The 23040-nt window shown below is 41.9% G+C and overlaps 1 protein-coding gene and 1 long non-coding RNA gene across 3 annotated transcripts in view; one reads left to right on the top strand and one right to left on the bottom strand.

Moving 5' to 3' along the window:
* The window catches only part of LOC110404302, a 162838-nt gene extending 144018 nt beyond the window's left edge, over positions 1-18820 (bottom strand). Inside the window, exons 1-2 of the long non-coding RNA XR_002442149.1 lie at positions 18588-18820; positions 15457-15648 (exon numbers count right to left, since the gene is read on the bottom strand). This is a non-coding gene — a long non-coding RNA (uncharacterized LOC110404302). The remainder of the gene's footprint in view (positions 1-15456; positions 15649-18587) is intronic.
* Positions 18924-23040, top strand: part of LPCAT2 (lysophosphatidylcholine acyltransferase 2) — a 28432-nt gene continuing 24315 nt past the window's right edge. Inside the window, exon 1 of one of the 2 annotated variants that reach the window (XM_021408437.1) lies at positions 18924-19116. In XM_021408437.1, coding sequence (XP_021264112.1) covers positions 18955-19116 — 162 coding nt within the window. In that variant the 5' untranslated portion in view covers positions 18924-18954. Of the gene's footprint in view, positions 19117-20028; positions 20056-23040 lie in introns of those variants that run through there. The other variant, XM_021408438.1, reaches the window with a different exon arrangement.

Genomic DNA, 23040 nt, shown 5'->3' with positions numbered 1-23040 from the left:
CTGAAGGGCTTAACAACATAAAAGTTACAACATCAAATTAGTTGTTCATTTTTGAAATTAACCAGTTTTTTCACATGTTGAACTGGTCCTAATTTCTCTACTTCAGAAATTAAAGATAATGATTAATACCTTCTCTGTGAGTATATCATGAATCCTAACTAAATACTTTGCTATCTACGTGCATAGGTCTCTCAAGGCAGTAAAAGAATTCCAGACTGCAAGCTCCATATTCCTTTCTCAGCACAATGCAGCCTCATAGGAAAACCACCTTCCCACATTTCCTAATCAAAATTTTATGAGAAAGAGGACCCTCTTGAGTTTCATACTCTTTGTGGGAATAAATGTTAGTATTGCAAAAAAGAAAAATCACCCCAGACCAATAAAAAAAAATGTACTGCTGTTTTCAGGTATACATGGAATGTCGTATATACCACACATAGTTAGCAAGCTATTCAAAATTTCTACTTTTCTCCTTGAGAAGATATATCAGTAAAATAACTGCAGCGGGTAAAGAAGTAGCCCCCAGAAACAGCCACAATGATCTAACACCTGTATGCTTACAGAAAATGTAGCTCCCTTTCTTGACAATGCTAAAATTCTTAAGGATCATATTTAATTAACAGAGAATGACCTGAATAACTGTGGCACGAGCTGACCTTAACATAGCCACCACATGGCCCACTGTGAAAATACCATAGGAACTGCCGCAGAAGTTACAGAGGAATGAATATAACTGAAGTTCGTTCAACTTAAAGAGCCCTACTTTTCTGAAGTTTGGAAACAGGCAGCATCATCCTAGACCCCTACATATAATCCCAAGGCAGGCAGCTCATTCAGAAGGGCACTTGTGAAATGTAAACGTAAACTGGGTGCGTTCCTGAAGTTCAATGAGAGAAAAGCTTTTGCAGTGCAGAGAAGCATCTTTACAATAATTGATGGGTTTAGAGCAAACCGATGGAGAGTTACTGCACTTGACACAGCATTGCTTCTAGCTTGATTTTATATCCGCAATCAGCATACATGCTGCCATATACAAGCATTCGGAAAAACAAGAGCGATGCTGAAATATTTCAGTTTACGCGCGGCTTCCAGCTAAGCCCGGCTCCGAGGCCGGTCCCCGGACGAACGCTGCCGCTCGCAGGATGCAGCGGGTCACTGCGGCAGGCACGGAGCCGCCCGCAGCACGGCCAGCACGCCGCCTGCACGTTCCGAGCGCGCTCAGAGGCAGCCCAGGAAACAGCCGCATCCCTCCTGCACCGCAAGGGGCTGCCAAGCGGGAGGCTTCCAGGATTTTGTTCTTTGTTTCAGTGATTTCGGGGTAGTACCAAGCTATTCAGGAAGATAAAAGGTATTTAGAACATCAAAAGGAAAGCATATTTGGTTGGGAGTAAGTGTGAAAACGCGTTTACAAAGACGTCCCTTTAAAGGGAGGGAAAACGATCACACTGTTTTCCACGACTCTCCCATACACCCACTATATATCTCCATACCCGTGCAGGGGAAGCGTTTTCCCCTAGCTCGCTCGTCTCCCTGCCCATTTCAGCGACCGGCCCCTCCAGCCAAAGCAGGAACGGCATCCAAAGCCGCGCAGCCTCCAGCCAGGAGAGGGCGGGGAGGGGCTGAGACCGGCTGAAGGCATTTCCTCCTTGCAGGAGGTAGGCTCCCGCAGCAACGCCTGCCAGTCTGAGGAGCAAGGAGCGTCTGCAGAGCAGCACAGTGTGCTGCCAGTAAACCTCTGCGCTGGCCCGCGTCTCAGCAGTGTCTCAGCCATGAACTATTTATATTCCAACCCATTGTCTCTATTTGTTCTTCCAAACATGAACGTTGTTAAACTACGTTTTAAACAGACACCACCTATATGTAATTTTAACTGGCCATCTACTCTAGCATAATTCAACATATGAAACTGATTATTTCACTCTAGAATTTGCCTTGCAAAGCTTGTTGGGTTTTGGGTTTTGTTTGTTTGTTTAATAGAGATTTTGGCACATGACTAGCGTGACAAATTCTCAGCCTGGAGAAGGGAGATTTAAGCAGGCCATGCCTTGGAATGGGGTAGCTGCAGTGATGTGATGACTGCTGCACATTCACTTACACCCCTACACACATCTTGGAGAACAACAAATGAGCCAATACAGTTTTGGATTAACAACAAAACTCCAGAGCTACAGGCCAGTCGCTTCACGGGATTAACCGAAATGTATAGAGGCCATAAGTGAGGATACTGTAAATGGCGGAGTAAATCCATGTCCTAGAGAAGCAGCTCTTCCTCTGAATCCAAGCAGCTGTCCCTGCACTTAGGTAGATTGCAACGCTTGAAGCATCACAGAAATACCAAGATTAATAAATTATTGACAGGATAACATAAATACTCAAGCAGAACAAAACTTCAAGATGAACTACCTTACCATTAGAGGAGAAAAGCAAAGATCATCTTTCTGCTGTTATTTGCAAGAAGAGAAAATCACCAGAAGAAAAATCATAGACAAGGTAACAGGTAACGTACTATAGACTGAACTACTGAATTCCACTCCAGCACTTGGGCATGTTTCACACTACTGTGGAAAGCTATCGAGATATAAAATCAATTCAAAACATGCTCCTGGTAGGCTCATTACTGTAGCAGATGTTTGTCAGTGAACAGAAACTTAACTGTGCTTCTATGGCATTATTTGGAGCTGAAGAATACCACTAAATAGTTCCCTTTCGTATAGATTAATCTATTCTCTCTTAGTTTCTAAAATCCATCATGACTTAATCTACATCAGTAAGACTCCTTTGTTTCCCAGATGAAATGGGTACATTCTGTTAACATGAAGTTTTTCTGTATCCCAGTCCCGGTGGCTATTTGCAAACATACTTACAGTTTATCAGTATGCAAGGTTCCCTTCTTTATTAGGGGAAAAAACACTGACACTGACTTTGAATTAAACACCACAGCCTTACATTATAGAAAAAGGTAGACGTTCTTTTCTTCCTTTCCATTTGCATGGCACTTTAAAACAACTCAGTCTTCATGATGGCTTTGGGGAAGGAAGGGTTAAAGTGAAGGTGTTTCCCCTACCAAGTCCTTTAGAATAGCACATACCTATTTCAACATAAATGTGCTTCATGAAATTCTTACTGTACTTACTCTGAGTATCGGTTTTGTTGCTTTTGCTCGTGAAGGAACATTGAGATATTTTAGCCTGAACTCCTTAACTGACTCCTCAAATTTCAGCCACCGATTACTACATCACTGTCACTTTTAGATAAGGGATAACTCTTGATTTAAAGGCTATAAAGTGTCGAGAATTTACCACATCCCATGACTGTTCTTTTAAGTAGCTCTATTTTCACAATGCCATGAACAACTGCTTATTTTTTTATCCAGCATAAAGGATATGAAGAAACCACAGGACGTGACTGGGTTCCAAGTCATGCTGTTTACAAAGTATGTGTAAACACACAAACCCGAGTAGCTGAGCATCTGTCCAAAGCCCTGGATCAGATCTCAGCAGCTTAAGAGTTATGCTGCTTATAGAGAATTTCATTTTCAGCATAGACTTTGCTTCCAGTGAATTCCTCTGTAACACTCTTTTTACCCTTCCATATAATTGACAGCAGATGCATCTCAAAACACACATTAGTTGGCAACTTTGTTTTATAGTATTGGCTAACTCAGGTTTTCAGTGGTGCCTTAAGCAGAAGCTACATCTTCCTGGAACCAAAGACTGAACAAAGCTAACTTCACATTCTCAGCGCAGGGAGTGGGGGGGAATGGAAAGAGGGGTGTGAAAAGGAGAAAAGAACATCGTCACCACAATTACCAAACTACAGAGCTTCTTTCTCCCCTTTATGTGCAGCTTGACTTCTGGCAGCTGAGCTGCGCTCTCAGACCACAAAGTAATTGCATTCTGGTGCATGATGTACATGTTAGATAGGCTGCAGCACACCATTATGTTTTATGGCATCGTGCTCTCTGTTATTCAGATTTAATTTATGCTAATTTAGCAATACTACCACTGATAGTTAAAAAGGGGAAAAATGTGCTTCCACAAGATCACTATGTCTACCTTTTCAGGCAAAGGCATGTATGAGGTCTAGACTTGCCAGCCTTCAGTGAGAGTCAAGTTCAAGGAAACGAGTCCTCATTAGAGGAAGAAACAAAAAGCTCTGCATTCATCAACATTCAGTATAGCATATGATCAACGGAGAGTAGGATAAATAATTTCAAATCTGATGGATTGTCAAATACTCCATATTAATCCATATTCCTTTTATGAGTTACATAATGTGTCTACAGCAAAGCTTATTTCTAACCCTTACAAGGCTTCCAATTCAAAGCAATAGAAAAAGTCAGAAACAATTACTTGGAGAAATATGTATTTGAAGGCTGGACTATTTGGTAGATAAAGAATTGGTTGGATGGTTGCAGCCAGAGGGTTGTGGTCAATAGCTCTATATCCAGGTGGAGGCCAGTGATGAGTGGTGTACTCCAGGGGTCTTTCTTGGGACCAGTACTCTTCAATATCAACAACAGTGGGATTGAGCGCACCCTCAGCAAGTTTGCTGATGACACCAAGCTAAGTGTGCAGTTGACAGAATAGAAGGGAGGGATGCCATGCAGATGAACATGGACATGCTTGAAAAGTGGGCCCACATGAACCTAATGAGGTTCAACAAGGCCAAGTGCAAGGCACTGCACTTCAGTCGGGGTAATCCCAGATATATGTACATACTGGGAGAAGAACTCATTGAAAGCAGCCATGCAGAGAAGGACCTGGGGGTCCTGATGGGTGAAAAGCTGGACATGAGACAGCAGTGCGCTCTTGCAGCCCTGAAGGCCAGAGGTATCCTGAGTTGCATGAGAAGAGGAGTGGTCAGCAGAGCAAGGGAGGTGATTGTCCCCTTCTACTCTGCCCTCATGAAGCCCCATCTGGAATACTGCATCCAGGCCCGGGGCATGGGTTTCGTCAGTCTAAATATTTTCAAAGCAGCTCTGCATGCAATTAAAACCAGGATAAATACAAGCACTTTAACATCGAGCAATATCCATTCATTAAAAAAAAAAAAAACATATGTTCTTAGGAGTCATCTGGATGGCAACAGGAAACCATGAGGTCCTTTTCAACCCAGGCCATTCTATGATTCTATGAAGAGAAACTCACTGTAGTTCAGATAACGGCATTGTGTTTCTCAGCATCCATAGTTTTTGTAATTAAAACTTAATAGTCTTGCATCTTGATACCAAGTAGTAGTTCAAGAGCTTTAAGTAATAACAACAACAGTTCCTATTATAAGGCACAATATACATGAACTAATTAATCCTCAGGGCATGTGGGGAGTTTGCTGTGGAGCTGAGGAGTCTGAGACATCTGCTAATCTTGAAGACTTGTGTGGCAAGCCATGGGCAAGGCATGGTAGAAGGGGTTGCAATCATCACCTCTACAGAAACTGATGGGAACTTCAGCATCTGTGGCAATATGTTCTAGCTTACTGCACAAGACATTCCCAAGTGGATGACAATCAATTCAGCATGCAACGGTGCAGCTCAAAATAGCAGTCAGCTTCTTTATTTCAGCAAGAATTCTACCCATTTTGTACCACAGAAATACTTAGTGGCATTTGATCAGAGTGCTGTGTCACAGGACATCGGCAGTTATTCACATTGATTATTATTTTTTTTTTAAATGAAGCACAATAAGCTGGAATGTTATTGCACAACTGCATGCTAAGATCCCTGACTTTTCTTGTAAAAGTTCCTTAAACATGATCATTTCCCCCTCTTTGGTATTTTAAACCTGGCCAGAAACCTCATGCTCAGCTTTGCTATGACAGAGCAATCTCCTTATACTTGGGGGAGGCTCTTCAGTTCAGGCTATCCAAGCATATTTAGAGGTCCCAACATACAATTCAATTTATACATGCAAAGACAAAATGTTTGCTTTGAGACAGAGAACAAGAAGTCAAAATCTCAAAAAATAACCTGAGACTTCTCCAGTGTTTCCATTCCACCTTCACTCAACTACCTTCTTCTACAGTTATATCCAATCTGCCTTAGGTCTGTGTGAAAAAACAAGCCACTTTGCTTTCATGGATAAGCATTGCCACAATGAAATAGATTTACTAAACCAGCTTGGGAGTCAACCCAACCTCTTTGAAAAAAATACCATCATATTTTAGAAAATGACAACTATTAGTCCCTGAATAACTAAGCCATCAACATAACACTGAACGCATAACACAGGTAGCCATGTTATTATTATTATTATTATACTAGCTTAGTATTTTTATTTGGAAAGAATAAGGAGGGAAAGAGAGCTCTGCTTAACAGATAATGGTTGTCTTACCTGCAAAATTACACAAAAGCTCTCAGATGCTATGCAGAGGAGGGTAGTACAAAACCACAAGCTGAATATAAAACTGAAATTGAGACTGCGCCCTTCATTCTGAAAGTATTATTCAAGTGATATTTCTGCAAAGGAAGGAGTCACAAATTAGCCCTGTTAAACTCTGTCCTCTTTACTTCTCATCCCACTTGCTTCCTAATTTGACCCTTAGGAGATCTAAGTGAAGCACGTTGAAATGATTGCCAGAGAAAACTAGTTATATTTGCAAACATTTAAAATATATCTGCAACTGTTCTACAAACGTTGCAAGCTTGTAAGCCTGATTTCTTGGGAAACCAAAAGCTGTGACTGAGAAAGTTCAGTAGAGTTATTGAGGGAGATTTTAGACAAGGACAATGCTGGCCTTGCATTTAGAAAAGGAGGTCCTTTGACACCAGAGACAGCTAGCACTGAAACACAACTGGCACTAAAGCATTAACACCTCCAGCACCCAACTTGAATGCATTAATGATTACACTAACCCTTGGCAACCTCTGAGCAGCGTTCTAAGTGATAGTTCGCGTAAAGCAAGTGGATAAAAACGCTATCAAGGAAAACGTGAATAGAAAGCATTCTAATGGAAAAACTTAAATGCCTTTTACTAAGGTGTGATAAGCACTCAGACGTAAATCTTGTGCCATACCACATCTGCTAAAAGTGAAGCTATAAAATCTAGAGTAAGACATAAAAAAAAGGAGGTGGCTAAATGAGCTTATTAGTGTCCTTTAGAAGGTTTTGGCTTCCTCCCTTCTCTCACTGTCAAACCTTGACGGTACATAAAAACTTAGTGAAGATAATTCTCTACGGCATTTTTGCTCTGTGGCCATGAATGGCAATCCAACAAGCACAGAGAGAGGTTTCAGCTATTTAATTCCATATCTGATGGCCTAAACTGTGTTTTAGTCTGCTCGTAGGGTTTACCACTGTGCTGAGAATACATTTTTTAAAGAAAAGGCAAACATTGCTATTTACATATAAAACATATTTCCCTGCCTACTGAAACGCAAGCTCTTAAGAAAACTGTTTATTGAAATTTAAATATAATAAGGCAGGGGTTGAGTAGATTTCAGATATTCATGGCAGCATGTTTTCCCTGAGAGGTTCTTTGTTTTGCTTTATCATTTTTGACATTTCATACAGCAATTTATGAGCTTTTGCAGAGGAACACCACTTTTACCAGAGCAGCACAAATCACAAGGGTGGGGGAGGTTCATGCTAAACATTATTAAAAGATCTTCCTTTCCAAAATAAGAAATGAATGCAAAGGTATAAATCCACCTGGAAACACAAATCCTTTAAAAAACCATCTGAAACAAGGGATACTCTGATATTTAATAAGAAAGTCACCTGTACACCAGTCCTAGTTCTACTTACTACATGGGTCTTCAATGGTCAGACAAGACACCACATCCTGATATAACAAGACAGTACACAGAGTTTAGAAAAACTTTCTGGATTTCCATCAGTCATTTGTATGTCAAAAGAATCCAGCTGACATTGTTAAGTACAGCTTTGCAGGTCCAATTCCAAGGAGTTGGAAGCCCCCATACCAAAATCAAAATCAGATTATATTTTAAATATATACAATAATAATCACTTTCATAGCAACACTGAGATGAACGTTACTTTTAAATCATGAGAAAGGCAGCTTCTGGAAGTGATTTGTTGCTCTGCCTCTCTAGCCCATTTGGTGACTGCTTTGATATATAAATTGTTCGCAGATCTGCATACCTTGAAATTCTTCAGAGCAAAAGCCATGCTTCTTGTTTGACTTAACTGTCAGAGACATATCCCAAATATCAATACATATTAAACTACACTTATGTTGAGATAAGTTTCTACAGATTGTATTGTTGTTGTTTTTATTATTATTATTTCCTCTCCTTTTCTTTCTTTTTGTTGGGTTTCTCCCCATCTACCATTGCTTTGAATTTCCACATCAGTGTTACACAGTATTTGTAATTCCTTTCATGGATCATATGATATATTTTAACTGCATACATCCTTCTAAATTTCCCTTTCCTTTGCTCAATTAACATACTTTATCTTATGTTCACTTACTGCCAAAATCTCTATAGGCTGTTCAAGTGTTCTTCACTTTGCGTGTTTTTATTTGTAGACAGCACTAAAGATAGCAGTTTCCTTAAAATTCTAACTTAATAAAACCCTGAGTAATTAACTGACATATTGAGCCACACTGCACCATTGGACTGCTGGAGTGAGGACTGGCACTGCATAATGTAGCTTTTCAGAAATCCTAGATCTCTTGCTTTGGAAACTCTTTTATTTACCTAAAGCTTCCTGATTAATGGCTGGATCATCTTCAAGCTGAAATCAGTGACAGAATTGCCTCTGACTGTGCTAAGAACAAGGATCCAACACCACCAACCCAAGGCTTTATGATTTTCAATGGTTTCTGTACAAATCACAGGCATTAAGAAATGTGTCTCCACTTCAAAATTAAATCCTTTGGGTGTGCAGCAGTAGATAAAACCACTTTGCACTGAGATAGCACTTTCTATTTCAATGCATTTTACAATTGATTATGTCTTTGAATCCCTTCTGAAAGATAGCCACATCATACTGGAAAACCAGCACAGAGTTGCTGTCATTTACCCGGTGAAGCATGGGTGAAATTCCAACACCCAACCCCTGTGGGTCTGCGCCCCTCTGCTGCTGGGAAGAAGTAAGCTCACAAGTCTCTGTAACTAATCACCATTTTTCTTTATGACAACGGAGCTACAGCTCCATAATCCTTTGTTAACATCCACATTTGTGATCTGATTCTACTGGAGAAAAAGATGTTGTTGCTTTATTGTTCAAGACCCAATCCCAGGCTGTTGAATGTGCCTCATATCTCAGCCTCCAAAGCCATCATATCTCAGCTTTTCAAAGCCATCTGGAGAGAGTTTAAGCAGTGTTTCTAATCTAAGAGAATAATTCCAAGCTGAAGCCTTATTTGAAATAAGAAGCACCAATGCAAAGCACCTGCAATCAGTATCTGTAATTTCTCCACCACCTGCACACTCTTCGTCAGAGCTTCTCCTGGCTTTCAGCATGCCACAAGCTTCAGTTACATTCAACAACAAGCAAAATCTTGCTGTCAACCTAGTAACAGGTTCCTGAAAGCCAGCAAGTTCTACCAAGCTCTTTCTCTAGTCTTCACACCTTCTTTCTTGAAAGAAATACCCCAGTATTAACAACACCCCTCTATTATGTGCTTCATAGCAAAATTCTAGCCTGGACCCTATGTAACACATCTTCCTTTCCTCCCTTAATTGTAGTTACAGTATCTTATTCTTCTAGATGTCTCAAGTGAGTTGGTTGGAAATACTTGTTCTTGCTTTTTCCTCTCTCAACTACTAAAATTCAGTCAAATATACAAAAAGAACTGGCCTATTTGCATACTCGGTCCCCTACGATCACAGTACACTTCGAACTTTAAATATGCCAGAAATATGTATCTTTCTGACATATGGATGGAGTTCTGGAGGGCGTAGAGTTGTGGTAAAAGGGGTTTGTTTGCCTTAGCTGGATACACACAAGCTATACATTACTGTGAGGCATGTTATATTTACAAGTGAACTTGCCTTATTTGGACTTCCATATCCTCAGATGCAGAGCAGAATTGTGACTGTGTGATGAAGCACACAGAACTCTGCTGCTGTCTGGAGGAAAGCTGCTGGTAAACCAAGAGGCAGTCACATATTTCTGTTGTATAATTTTGGTTTTAACTAAAATGGCCAAGATGCTTGACTGTACCGAGAGAATCTCTGTGAAGCAGCTCATGTTTAAAGTGGAGTTTATGAACTTTTGTCTGTGACAAGACAGCCATTAAAACCCTTTGGCTCTGGAGTCAAGAAAACACAATGAAGAGGCCATATCCTCTGCCTGGTGAATAGGAAAGAAAAAGGGAAGACTATTTTCACTTAAGTTGAGCGAGTGAGGCCAGAGTTTTCTCCCCAGGACTCCTCTCTGCTTCTCTTCCAAGCCCTGCTCATTGCGTAGGCAATTATCTTTTGCATTGCAGTTATCAGCAGTGCAGAATTGGTGCTATGCTCAAGGACAACTCTGCCCTTGCAGTAGTGCAGCCCCTGCAGAAACCAGGAGTGAGGATGGGGGAGACAGTCAAGAGAGGTTTTTACAGGCAGGATAATAACAAAAGAAATAAGGTAAGAGTTAGCCCCACTTCTTAGTAGCTCCCTCCTAACACATTCCTGAAGTAATCAGACTGAGCAAGGGGCCAGACAAGTCTCTGGATTCCTGCAACCAAAGACTACTAAAAGCTGTTGAAAGACAGTATAAAGGTGTCTTAGTTTCAGCCCTCTGAGACAGACTTAGAACTCCATTCAGATTGTAGTCTCAAGAGCCATGGATTTGTCTTATCATTTAAAGGATATATTGGAAGTCACATCATCTGAGGCACTGAAACTCAGTTGGACACTACTAACATCTCAAGCAAATGCCTCCACATGTTGCTAGAGACATTGGACGTTTATTTATTTTTCACATTAGGACACAGTGAGAGTACTCTTCAGAGGCCATACTGTACCATAAATTATTAAGAATTCGTTCTAATACTGACAGCTTAAAAGTTGCATGAGCTGGGTTGTTGGAACTGAAATCCAGCTCCTTCACATAAAGGAGCTGGAGGAAACACTCCAGTAACATCAACAGAGGCACTAAGTAATTGAGTATACTGAACCAATTCTTTTTTTTTTTTTTCCCATTATTCCTTATTCTACATAAAATTCCCAAATCTATTCCACTATATAGCATAAAACAGAAACTACTGCAGGGAGGTAAAGTGAATAAATCTACATATTTAAAAGGATAATAACGTGTTAATAAAATTCTCTACATAAAAAGAGAAATCATGGAGCTTATGGCAGTTTTCCATACCAATATTTTCAACATATTCAGGCTTAAAGTTGTGGCCCTTGCATTTAGGTGAAATATCTCTGCATTTAAATGAGAGTTTTAACAGAAGAGATACTTTGATTGAGGCAAAGGAGCGAAGTTAATAAACTGAAAATTCTGATTTCCAAAGACTGTTTCACTGTGAGGAAGAAATAAGCAAACTCAACAAGGTTTAGGGTATGAGAAACTCTCAGAATATACTGAAAATCGCATTATTTGAGGCATTTGACATTAATCTGAATGTAATCCTTGTAAGCGTACCACGAAGAAGACGTTTGTAGGGGGGTCAGTCCTCCAAATAACCTTTCCACATCTAGTTTCTACTGCCAGTAGGATCTACAGTGGCATGGAATGAACTGAGCCTAGCCTGAACTTCCCATAAAACAAGAGAAAAGGTGTCACAGTGTTTTATACATGTCTCTCTATATATCAAGTTATCAGACAGCAAACTGCTTTTGATGACATTTCGCAGTAACTACTGATCACTTCACACAGAGGCTGAGTAACGATGACTGGGGATTTATCGCCCTCTTGTGAATAGGAAAAAAGCTGCAGTCTTTCAGAAAATGCATGTGCAGTTCTTACTGTTAATGAATCCTGTGGTAAAAATATATCTGTACATTAAAAAAAAAATTGGGGTAGACAACCAGGCTTACCTTTAACAATTAAAAGAAGTTTATCAGAAAAGGATACGTTAAAAAATTAAAGATCAAATTTAGATCAGACAAAACCAGGTATTTTTTTTTCCATTTAAGTAGGAAGACAACAAATTAATTTCCCCAAATCTCTGCCCACAACACTGATTTCAAAATGCACAGCTAGTTCAAAGGTGTTTTAACCCTCCCTGATTGCAATTGTAAAATATCCTTCAGTTTCAAAGGGAACAGGATGAAAAAACATCTATTTTGCCATGCATAAGAAGAGGTGGTCTTTCAGCTGCAACAAATGGCATCGGCCTGAGTGCAACTTTACTTGCAGCTCCCACTGAAGTCCCCAGATTGAGGACTCAGCATGGCTTGGCCCAGCACCCCAGAGCAGCTCCTGGAGAAAACAGGCTACCTCAATACTGGGAAGCTGTCATACCTCTACTGAGCAATTTTTAAGGATCTTCATCTTGTGCCACTTCTTTATTCACTGCCACTGTGCATCCACTCAAGGTATTGCTGTTCTTTTCCTTCTCCTGCTGCCTCCGCTATCCTTCTCCTTTCTAAGGAGAATATTGAAATGATGGTAGAAGCCACAAAATATTCAGGCAATGCCACTGTCCCTAATTCTCCAAAACTCCAAGATGAGAGGAAGCGAGAGCCCGCAGCAGCTGTCAGACACCAGAGTTTCCATTTCACACCTTGCCCTAAAGCTCTGGCCAGCTACACCTTTACTCCCCTCTGATTTGCTGTTGTTCATGCACCTTCCATCATATGGAAGACTGCACTGAACGATCTCAAGAGATCCCTTCTAACTGAAACAATTCTGTGATTTCATAACTCCATGTGCTTCTCTATGTTCCTTTGTAAAATTAAGTGGCTGCTATCAGCTTCCTCTTAAACTTGGTCTGTAATGTAACTGTAAGCTTTCCCAGGTAGGCACAGGCCCTTCTTAAGTGCATGCACAGCACATGCCCTGTGTTAATACAAATTAATTCCACTTTTCTATCACCACACCTAATAGCAAGATAGCTTTTTCCTGTAATTCTTCAACAAAGGAATCCTACCAAAACTTTCTCCTGAGATTATTATCAAGCTCTAGTATCAATAGGCCAACAGCCATTTGATCATGAATAACAGAGGTCTGTATTTATACAGAAGCAGGATTAACACTGTTTTACAGTAATTTAAGATCTCCTGACTTGGTAACGCTGCCTTCTTTAATTTATATTAAACAAAGCATAAACCCTATCCAAATGAAGGCATCCACAAGTCCTACTAGCACAACGTATTAACTACTTCCACAGAAAGCTCTGTATTGCTACCACTTAGCATAATAAGTATTTAAAGCAATACTGCAACAAAGAATACAAATTCACCTATGACTTTCCTGTTCTTCATATTGACACTTAACAAACACAGCTTTATAGCTACTATATTTAAATGCAATTAGTTCCATACATTTCCAGCCTAATAAGAAATAATACATATTCATTTCTGCTCATTAACAGTCAGTATATAATTCTTAGCTAATGAACATTCAATTATGTTCCCTGAATACATTGTGGGATAAATTCTCTTTTTGTTGCTCATATCAGTTCACTTCAATTCAGTTGCTTCTAATTAAAATTCTTTTGCCTCATGTAGACAAAACTGGGTTTTTTTAGTCCCAGGAGACTTCTTTAAGAGTTGTTTTATCTTTATGTACAGTCAGCTCCCTAATTAATGCTTTAAATAGGGTAAACTTTACTGAGGCTCCTGGGTTCAGTTCAAAGGGAAAAAAACCAGTTAATTTTATATCTCATTCTCACGCAATTCACTGGAGTCTCTCTTTTTCTTGTAAATCTACTTTTTTCTTTTGTTTTCAAGTCAATTCAATAATCAGGGAAGGTACTAGTTTGAGAGCACTGGGAGTTGGAGATCCCCCATCATTAGTCCAGAGCTTTCCTTACCCAGAGAAACAGAAGAGAAATTCTTGTCAAGTTGTCCAGTTTTGCAGCCACCACAGGTGAGGAAATTTTACAGAAGGATTCTCCAAGGAGACAGCCCCAGTGGATTCTCTGAGATAAATACTACCTTTATTTTCAGACAGCATCAGCAAGACACAATGTTAATGTATTTTTTCCTAGACTTGTTAACTGAGCTAGCTCAGCAATCTATCTGCCCGTCTAGGACCTAAAATCTAACACAAGTGCTACTTACTCCACCAGGACGAACAACACGCAAGTTAAGCATTTATTCAAGTGCTTGCCTTTCTGGAGGACATTATCAAGGATGACTCGCAAACTGAAGTGGCTAGGTTCTTGCCCATGATATTACTTGTCTTCCATCAGTTAAGCAATGCAAAAAGAAAGGAACTCAGTAGAAGCAGCTTCAGGGAACTCTTAGCATGAAGTTTCTCTCTCTGGTATAGCACGCCAGGACATACTCTTGGATTATTTTATGAATATTAAGGAATGGGCTGCACTCCCATACTTAAGACTGGGGACAGCAACTTCCCTTTAATAAAAACAGCTATAAACAACTCTCAAATGTAATGAATCATTTGAAAACTTATCAGACAAACATTGTATGAATGCTACATGCACCAGTATAAGGGATATAAAACAAGCGCACAAAGTCTAACATTTAAGGAACAAGGGGAAATGGAAGAGAAAGGAATTCCTGTAAGAGAATACATCAAGTAATATCCAGAAGGTACTTCAGCCTTAGAGGTGTTTCAGTTATATTTAACATTAAACAAAAACCCCAAGATAGATTTATCTCTGCAATTGACTTGAAAAGAGAAAAAGCACAGGGTGATTGTGTACACATCTATGCACATGCATGCATGCATGCGTGTGCTTGCTCAGATGGATTATGCATGCCTGTCAGTGCATCTTCTGCTCCACAATTACTTGAGCACTGTGAAGGAACAGGCCAGAACTGCTTCCATTGTTTACAGTGACACAGAAACAATAAATTCTACTGAGAGACATGTAGAGCTAGATTCTCAGCAGTCTGAAATCGATTGATGGAGCCCTAACAAATTACACTGTCTGTTATCTGGCCCATTGAACATTCCCGTGAATGACATTTTTTTACTGAGTATTAAATAGGTATTAGTTAAAGACTGTTAGGTAATGTTTGTTTCAGTTCCCTTCTACAATCAAATCTCATTTTCACTACAGTATACCATTTAATTAGTCCTTTATCAGTACTGAACTTGAAAGAGTGATTTTGATTCCTCTTCCATGGTAAGTATGTTGCTTACTATTGCAGCTGCTATTGACTGCACGACAGGCCACGTTTACCCCTGTGGACATCACTGGGGAGACAAGTGTGTCACACTGTTAAGTTTGAGTCTCCTTGGCGACTCACACTGACTTTCTGATTCTGAGATACAATTATCAGAAAACTCTGTGTCTTTTTAGTTTAAAATATCTGTGGCAGCCTGCCACAGTGCTATTAACATAAGCACATTACAGAGGTTGTGTGTTGTATGACTAAGGTATGAAGACCTCTGAGGATGGATGTCTTACCAGGATGACACTGGAATCCTGTCCCAGGTGAAGAAAGACGAACTTGATGCGACTTGCTATTCATGCTATTTGGCTTCACTGGACTCTGGAGAAAACATCTGCCACCTGCACCCAGGTGTTCTCTTGGAAGCAATCGGTAGGCATTGCTCCAGGAGGGAAGCAAAGAATGAACTGGCATTAGTGGATCATGACCTGCAAAGAAAGGAAGGATAAGTTAAACTGACAATGAAAACATACTAGGAACCTATTTCTGATTTCATACCCATTACGTAAAAGTAGCTCACAGTTAATAACACAGAAAGTAAGACAATAATCAGGACACTTTGCATGAAGAAGTTCTGTAGCTATTCCTTGACGAAGGGTCGTGCTTTTCCTCACACGTAGTTCAGATACTGCCCTCAATTTTCTGTGCAGCGGCATTACACTACCGCGGCCACAAGAGGGGGGAATGTTTGTCTAAAGCAAGCAGGGAGCAACTCAAACATGAGGGGGGATTTTGATTTCTATGTAAAAAAAAACAAAAATGCCTTCGTGAGAGTTTTAAAAATTAAGACAACAGGTCCAATTGAAGAATTAAATATGAAAATGCTAAGAAGGGAAAGTTCTTTTAGCTTCTGGCTCGATTTGGGATTGGTAGTGGAAGATTTAAATAGTTCTCAAGGAGTTCATTCTGCAATGGATGATTTTGTTTAATTCACATTTTATAAAACCTATAAATATTAAAATTACTTATAAATTACTTAAGTTTTATTAAAATAATTATGATAAGAAATTTTGGAGTTTGTTTTTGCAAATGACAGGAAGAGAGAGTAGATTGCCCAAAGGCAGCTATGATGAAGTAAAGGTCTTAGTTCAATTTAAACTGCATATGTAATTTGTACTAAAAACTTTAAAGCCCCATAAACTTTTAAAAACTGTGTAAGTTTATCTGAAAGAGGAATTCATGTCCTACACAGTGGAAATTTTTACTGGGTCTTTGTGTATCACTGAAAGAAGTCACCTAGATTGCATGCTGAAGCTACACCTGCTCTAGAGCCTCATTTTACAGAACAAGACAATACAGGGTAAAGCTCCTTAGGGAGAGCATATGCCTTGCTAGGGACCTGCAGAAATAAAGGTGGGTGTAGGTTCAAACATAAAAAAACTAATTGGCAGCAAGCTAATGCTATTGCTCCCATCTTGCCAGTCTATAGTATCGGATGCACGTTCTGTTGAAGTAATGGTACTGAAACGATTATAGAAATCAGTTTCTTAATACTTTTAGTTGTGTTTTGTATTAGAGGAACATGAACCAAGTTCATTCTACCATAGACTGGCAGATCAAAAAGGAATTATTCAGGAGTCACTGATGTCAGTTTAACCAAAGGATCACACCTTCACACATTCTGAACATTAAAACATTTTCCTTGCACTATTTGTACCTCATCATTAGTGAAGTTAATCCTTTTTGATGATGCTATGGCTAATCAGCCTTAGATAAGTAAATATTTGTAATCATTACCACTGTTTTTTAACAAACATTCAATTACCAGGAACAGATTCTTCTACATAATAAAAGCATCATGTCTGTAAAACTAGATGCTTTAGAATTCCCAGGTTCTAGAAGTAAGCTCATTATCACCATTTATAAGAACAAATGTAGTGTTTTATTCTTAGAACTTCACGTTTTAAACGACAAGTAATTGTGCAGAAATTTAAGTGTTATCATGAATCACAGGGTGAGTCACAGAGCCAGAGTGGTGAGATAAAAGCAGATATGTATGATGATATATAAACATGTCAGAAAGCAATCCTTCCTGCCCAACCACTTGCACTGGTCAGTCCTCCTGGGGAGAAGTACTTCCAGCTTAGGCACTTCAAGAAAGGTTTGGAGAAAAGCATTAGGAACAGTCAGATCTTTAGAAACTATGAACTGGGAAAGAAAACCTGAAAGCACTCAACTGCTGAGCGTAGTGAAAGCTTGAGAGAATCATGAAAGCACTGTAAGGGCGTGCAAAAAGTAGCTGCAAAGAAGAAAGGGAACAGTTCACATCCACCAAGAACGGATATAAACTGCAAAGAGAAAGGCTCAGATCAGGAAAATATATATATATATATATATATCTATGTATATAAATAGGAACAGACTGGCCAGGAAAGCTGTGGGATTTTAGAAAGAGCTTGTACAATGTCCTGTTGAGGATAATGGAGGCAGAACTGAGCTTTTTTCTCTGGGGTTTCCCCGGCCTTACTTTCCATACTGGTTCCAAGGACCAGTGGTTACAGGGTGACCCTGGAAGCCTACCAAGGGAAATCCTCCACTCATCACATTTCTGTGATACACAGGCTCCAGTTAACCCAAGGATATCATTAGGACTACTCCTTCAGCACATGCAATTCAAACCACAAATTTTTTTTTTTAACGTTTACTAATCCTATATTTTGTGGAAGCCGCCATGCCAAACCAGGAACTGAACTATGAGACTTCTGTGATGTTTTTGCAGCAACATGAACAGTTCAGCAACAGAGGGAGGAAGTGTCAATATTTTCACTGAAGAACAGATGTGAGATAGAACAGAGCACCACAGCACAAAAAAAAAAAAAAAAAAAAAGTGCCTGAATAGATAATAGATGCCATTTACAAGGCCAGGAGCTGTGGGTCTGAGAGCAGTGCTCTGCAGACCAACAGCCTGGTGGCTCACCCCCAGCAGCAGATCAGCGTGAGAGCCCAAGCGCTTGTTTCCTAACCGTGGTCAGGCTGGAAGTTCCTTTAACAGAGGAAGCAGAAGCAACGTAGGGTGCAAAGGCATGTGGTGGGAAAGAAGGCTCTGGGCAGCAGGGCTCTTGCACAGCTTCTGAGCCTAAATCAACCTCGCTGCCAGCCCTGCCCCTGGGCCGGGCCTGCAGGTGTTGCTCATGGCGTGATCTGGGACAGGTGTGTGAGCCGAGCTCCTGCACGAATCGCCCTCGGCGGATCTCCACACCTTACGTCTCACAGCTACGGCTCCAGAACGGCTTTCGCAGCACAGAAGTACGTCCTTCACTTCCACTGGACACCGTGAAATGTGAATCTGCCTCTCATCTCTCACATAACAGCTCTCGTGGATGCTGAACACCACTCGTGCACACGAACAGGGAACGCCCGGGCTTACCCTGCGGCAATCGCCCCCTCGGCACCCAGCGCGGCGATGCCGACAGCCCGAACGAGGACCGAGGGGAAGGCGGGTGCCGGGCTAGAGCGCCACGCCCGTTCCGAACCCGGGGGCAGCGAACGGCGAGGGGAGAACGCCGAGCGCTCCCGGTAGCCGCCCAGCAGCTCGCGCCTCAGGAGACGGGCGGCAAGGCGGGATCGCGCGCGTGCCCAACGGCTCCTCGGGCGCGTGCCCAACGGCTCTCCGGGCGCGAGCGGTTGCGAGCGGCGCGTAGCGCCTGAGAGCGCGCCTCGCGCCGCGCCCGAGCTGGGCGGGGCAGGGCCGTGCAGCACCGCGCCCGGCCGTGGCGCCCCCCCGCCGCCGGCTCATGCGCAATCGCCCGCGGTGGCGGCGCGGCGGTGTCGCTGCGATCGGCGCGGGCATGGCGCAGCGGACGCTGCCGCTGCCCAGGCAGCAGTCCTTCTGCCCGCCCGTCGTTCCCAACCCCTTCGTCTACCGGGGCCGCCTGAGCGCAGGGGACAAGCTGCGGGTAAGGCTGGCGGCGCGGCGCGGAGCCGGGACCCGGGCTGCCCGGCGCTGCGAGCCCGCGGCCGAGAGGCTGTCACCGGCGGGCCTCCTGCCGCAGCCTCGCCGCGTCTCAGAGCCCGGAGATTGTCACCGGCAGGGTGGGCGAAGGCCGGAGGCCAGAGACCGCTTTACGAGGGCGTCCCGCGGCGAAGCGGCGCTCGGTGCCGCTGTGCCGTGGATGCGGGCAGGGCCGGGCCCGGCAGTGCGGAACTTGCGCGGGACCGAGGGCGCTGCCTGGCGCCGTGCTGTGACCGCGGCCGGCGCCGAGATGCTGAGGGCGCCGAGCTAACGAAGCCGCCGCTGTCCCGTTACCGTGTGTGCAGCTGTCAGCCCGCTGTTCGCTCTGCACGCGTGCGCAGGCTGCAAGCTTAGACTTGCGGTGCGAGATCTGCGACAAACTCCGGCAAGGTTTGCGCTATCATTGCAAGGAGCTCGTTCCTTTTAGAGAAAACACAACTCCTGCACCCTGCGTCACAAGAATGAGTCGCTCTCCATAGTGACGGGTACCTGTGCACTAGTGAGGATGGTAACAACTTCTGTCTCAAATGACAAGCTACAACAGAAAGTGTTTTTTCTCCATTTACAGTACCACCACTAAAACACTTAGCTAGCTCTGGGATGACTTAAGCCTGCTTTTTGGGGGAAGCCCCTTCTTGCTGGTTTCATACTGCTGCAGAGGGGACAGTGGTGCACCACAGTGTTCCTGACTGGTGCCCGCCCTGAGCAGCTGGGCTGCGGCAGTCCCCGTGCAGTGCTGGCACACACGAGGCTTTAAGGGTGCTTTTACAATTAAGGAAGCAAGCTGCTTCTGGGCATTGATTTTTAAACAGCTTCACTTTTAAAAACTGTACTGATGAACCAAATACGAGCGGACATCTCAGTGAGGACGATGAGCACATGGGTGTGTAGGGAACTTACAGCAATTTCTGCTGATTGTTATGAATAAATATTTTATATTTCGTATAGCTCTTCCGCAAGTTATAAACAACGTTTGCCCTGAAGGTAGCTGGGGAGAGGAAATCTGAGAAACCTGGAAAACAATTTCAAATCTGTTTATCCCTATGTTTTACTGGCGGCCTAAGACGCAGCTCAAGTGCATCCAAACCAGTAGCTGCAGGCATGAACCCCAGGGTACAGATAGCAGTTTCCTAATGAGGTTCCAGACACGGCCAGTTTTCTCTGCTGGCTGCAGAGGGGTGCACAGACTGCTCGCAGGTACAAGCTCCGAGTACCATTTTGGCTATAACAAATATATCTTTTCCTTCAGGAGGAAGAGATAAAAAACACAGCACATTTTAAAGCAAAGTACATTCCATACATAACTCCACAGTGCACCAGGAAGGAAAAGCACTCTGCTGGGGCAGGGACTGGAACTAGTGAGCTTCAAAGCAAAACTGCAGTCATCGCTACTGAGTGCAGCAGTGAAAGGCTATGCAGTTACAGGCACCTCATGTAGAAAGTACCTAGGTGGTTCCTAATTTGGGGAATCGTTCTTCAGATGACTCAGGATAGTTCTGTCTTTGTGACTACTGCATAGAGAAATGAGTGACTCAGATCCTATTTAATAGTTACTAAACTTTGTACCTGTATTCTGTACATTTTTCTCTAGCACTTTTCTAACCTACCTTGACCTTTCTCTTTTCTGTCCTTTTTTTTTTTACACTCCTCTGCAGCTGATGGAGCAGAAATCAACTCTGCCTCATTACACAGTGACCTAGAAAGCCAATAGCCTGCATCAGCACATCAGCACCACCTGTGCATCTGCCTAAAATAGATTAATGAATTTATTAAAGTTTTGAGGGAGGAATTCTTTTGCTTTTGCTACTGCATCCTTGTTTTTCATTGTAGGTCAGTGCACATACAGTCCTTTTTTTCATAAAGAAAAAAGATCTTTTAAGTGAAAACACACTAATTCATGCTTGCACCTCCTATTTCACATTTACAGAATACAACTGAACTGTTGAACTAATTGTATAGATCCCATTACAAGTGGATGAATATGGTAGAAAAGATCTGATTTTGAGAGACTTGCTACCTGAGTTCTTCAGGGTCATCAGCAATAAATCCCCAGGGCCAAATCTCTCAAGCCCAGCTACTGAATCTATTCCTTTTGTTATCGTCCATCAAGTTACTATTATAATTCCTTGACTACATATATACAACTGTAATGTTAGAATAATTGTATGCTTCAAGAAGGAAATAATGATACCTGAATATCCATCTGCCCTGGGAACACATTTATGTGGCAGTGCTTACAGATCTTAAACTGCAGCACCTACTTCTTATCCTAATTTACACCCTGTATCCACTGTCAAGTTTGATACGTTGTCACTGTGCCTTTTGCAACACATAAGAGAGCCCCAAAGGCCCAAAATTCCTGTTAGCCCCTGTCATTACAATTGGGTTTAGGAGACGAAGGCCAGAGCCTCTTCTGGATATTGACAAGAGAACACTGGAAGGACACAAGAATAGAAGAGTAAAGAAGTTGGGGGACAGAACTGTGGGGAAGAACTGTGCTGATGAAAGGAAAATTAGATCCCAGCTACTATATTCAAGAATTGGATTAATAACACTTAAAGATGCTTATACTGCAAACGTACTAGAATAATTTGTTGCTTTTGAAAAAAAAGAGGTAAATTAAAATCAACAGTATTATTTAGTAACCATAGTTCAAATATTTAAGCTGCAAACTATTTTGTAAAGCTTAATATTCAAAGGCTTGCTTTTCCTATACAGTAAGTAGTCATTTCTGAAAAGCCAACTAGAAAGGCTGATTTTGAAAGAGGAGCACTGTTGTTCAGTTGTGGTAAAGCTCACAAATTAATTATCTGATCTGGTATGACATACAGAAACCCGTGTGTTCCTTCACCATGTTGAAATCCACTGGCCAGTTGTTGGCAGTTTGTGACTACAGATCATTCAGATTTTAAAAAGGGAACATAACAGATCACTCACAATAATTATTTGAATAGAACTGTTGTAAAACTTAAGGTTAAAAGTGATGAATCAAATTATTTTTGTAGTTTTATATAGGCTGATACCTTACCCAAAAAGAGTTGAATACCAGTGCAGACTTTTTGGATGAATTCACAAGGTATGTTACAGCATCAGAAGTTCTGCAGAACAGTAGATGTTACTGCAGAATTGCAAGCTGAATGCTTATCAAAATCTGTAAGCTGAAACTCGCATACTTACTGAATAACTTGTACCATACTTCTGAATTGATGGAGCTGTCAGTCAGTGACCACTGACACAGCCATATACTATGTTTTGAGGAACACTGTGCAAATGAAAAAAAATACCCACTCTGACAGTTCTGCATGGGTATGTATTGTTTTGTGCCATGTACACACACACAGCAGCACCTCAGCACTGAGCATGTCAGAGCTGGTTGGGTGCCAGGAGCAGTGCACTCACCTGCCTGCCAGGAATGCTGCACTGGCTTCCCCAGGCTAAGGCAGCTCACGTTCCGCCCAAGCTGCTCTTGCTCAATCTGCGTAGTGCTGCTGTTGTGCCACAAAGGACAGCCTTCAGGATATAGTTTCTAGAGTAAGTTACTGGGGTACAAGAATAAAGAATTTCTTCCTGTTGTGCCCAGTATTACAACAGGCTGTTAACAACCTTGTGCCAATACACCTGTTTCCTGGAGGTGTGCCTGGAAAAAATGCAAGATAAAAAATCCTTACTGAGGGCTTTGGCTAGTATTTGAGGATTATTTGCAACCAGGGCATGTGAGTGGCTCTCGTGCGCCCACTCACAGTATCATTGTATTTAGAGAACTGACCAGCAGTGTCAGCCTGGGTCTTTCTAGGCTGGCGTTGGTACCTAGCTTGGCAGGCTCCAAGTGTAGTAAAACTCTCCCAAAAATTTGCCTTAAGTTAAAAAC

This window comes from Numida meleagris, chromosome 10 (genome assembly GCF_002078875.1).
Source record: "Numida meleagris isolate 19003 breed g44 Domestic line chromosome 10, NumMel1.0, whole genome shotgun sequence".
NCBI classification, from domain to species: domain Eukaryota; kingdom Metazoa; phylum Chordata; class Aves; order Galliformes; family Numididae; genus Numida; species Numida meleagris.
The sequence above is the reverse complement of the archived record's forward strand: the minus strand, read 5'-3'. Positions and strand labels throughout refer to the sequence as shown.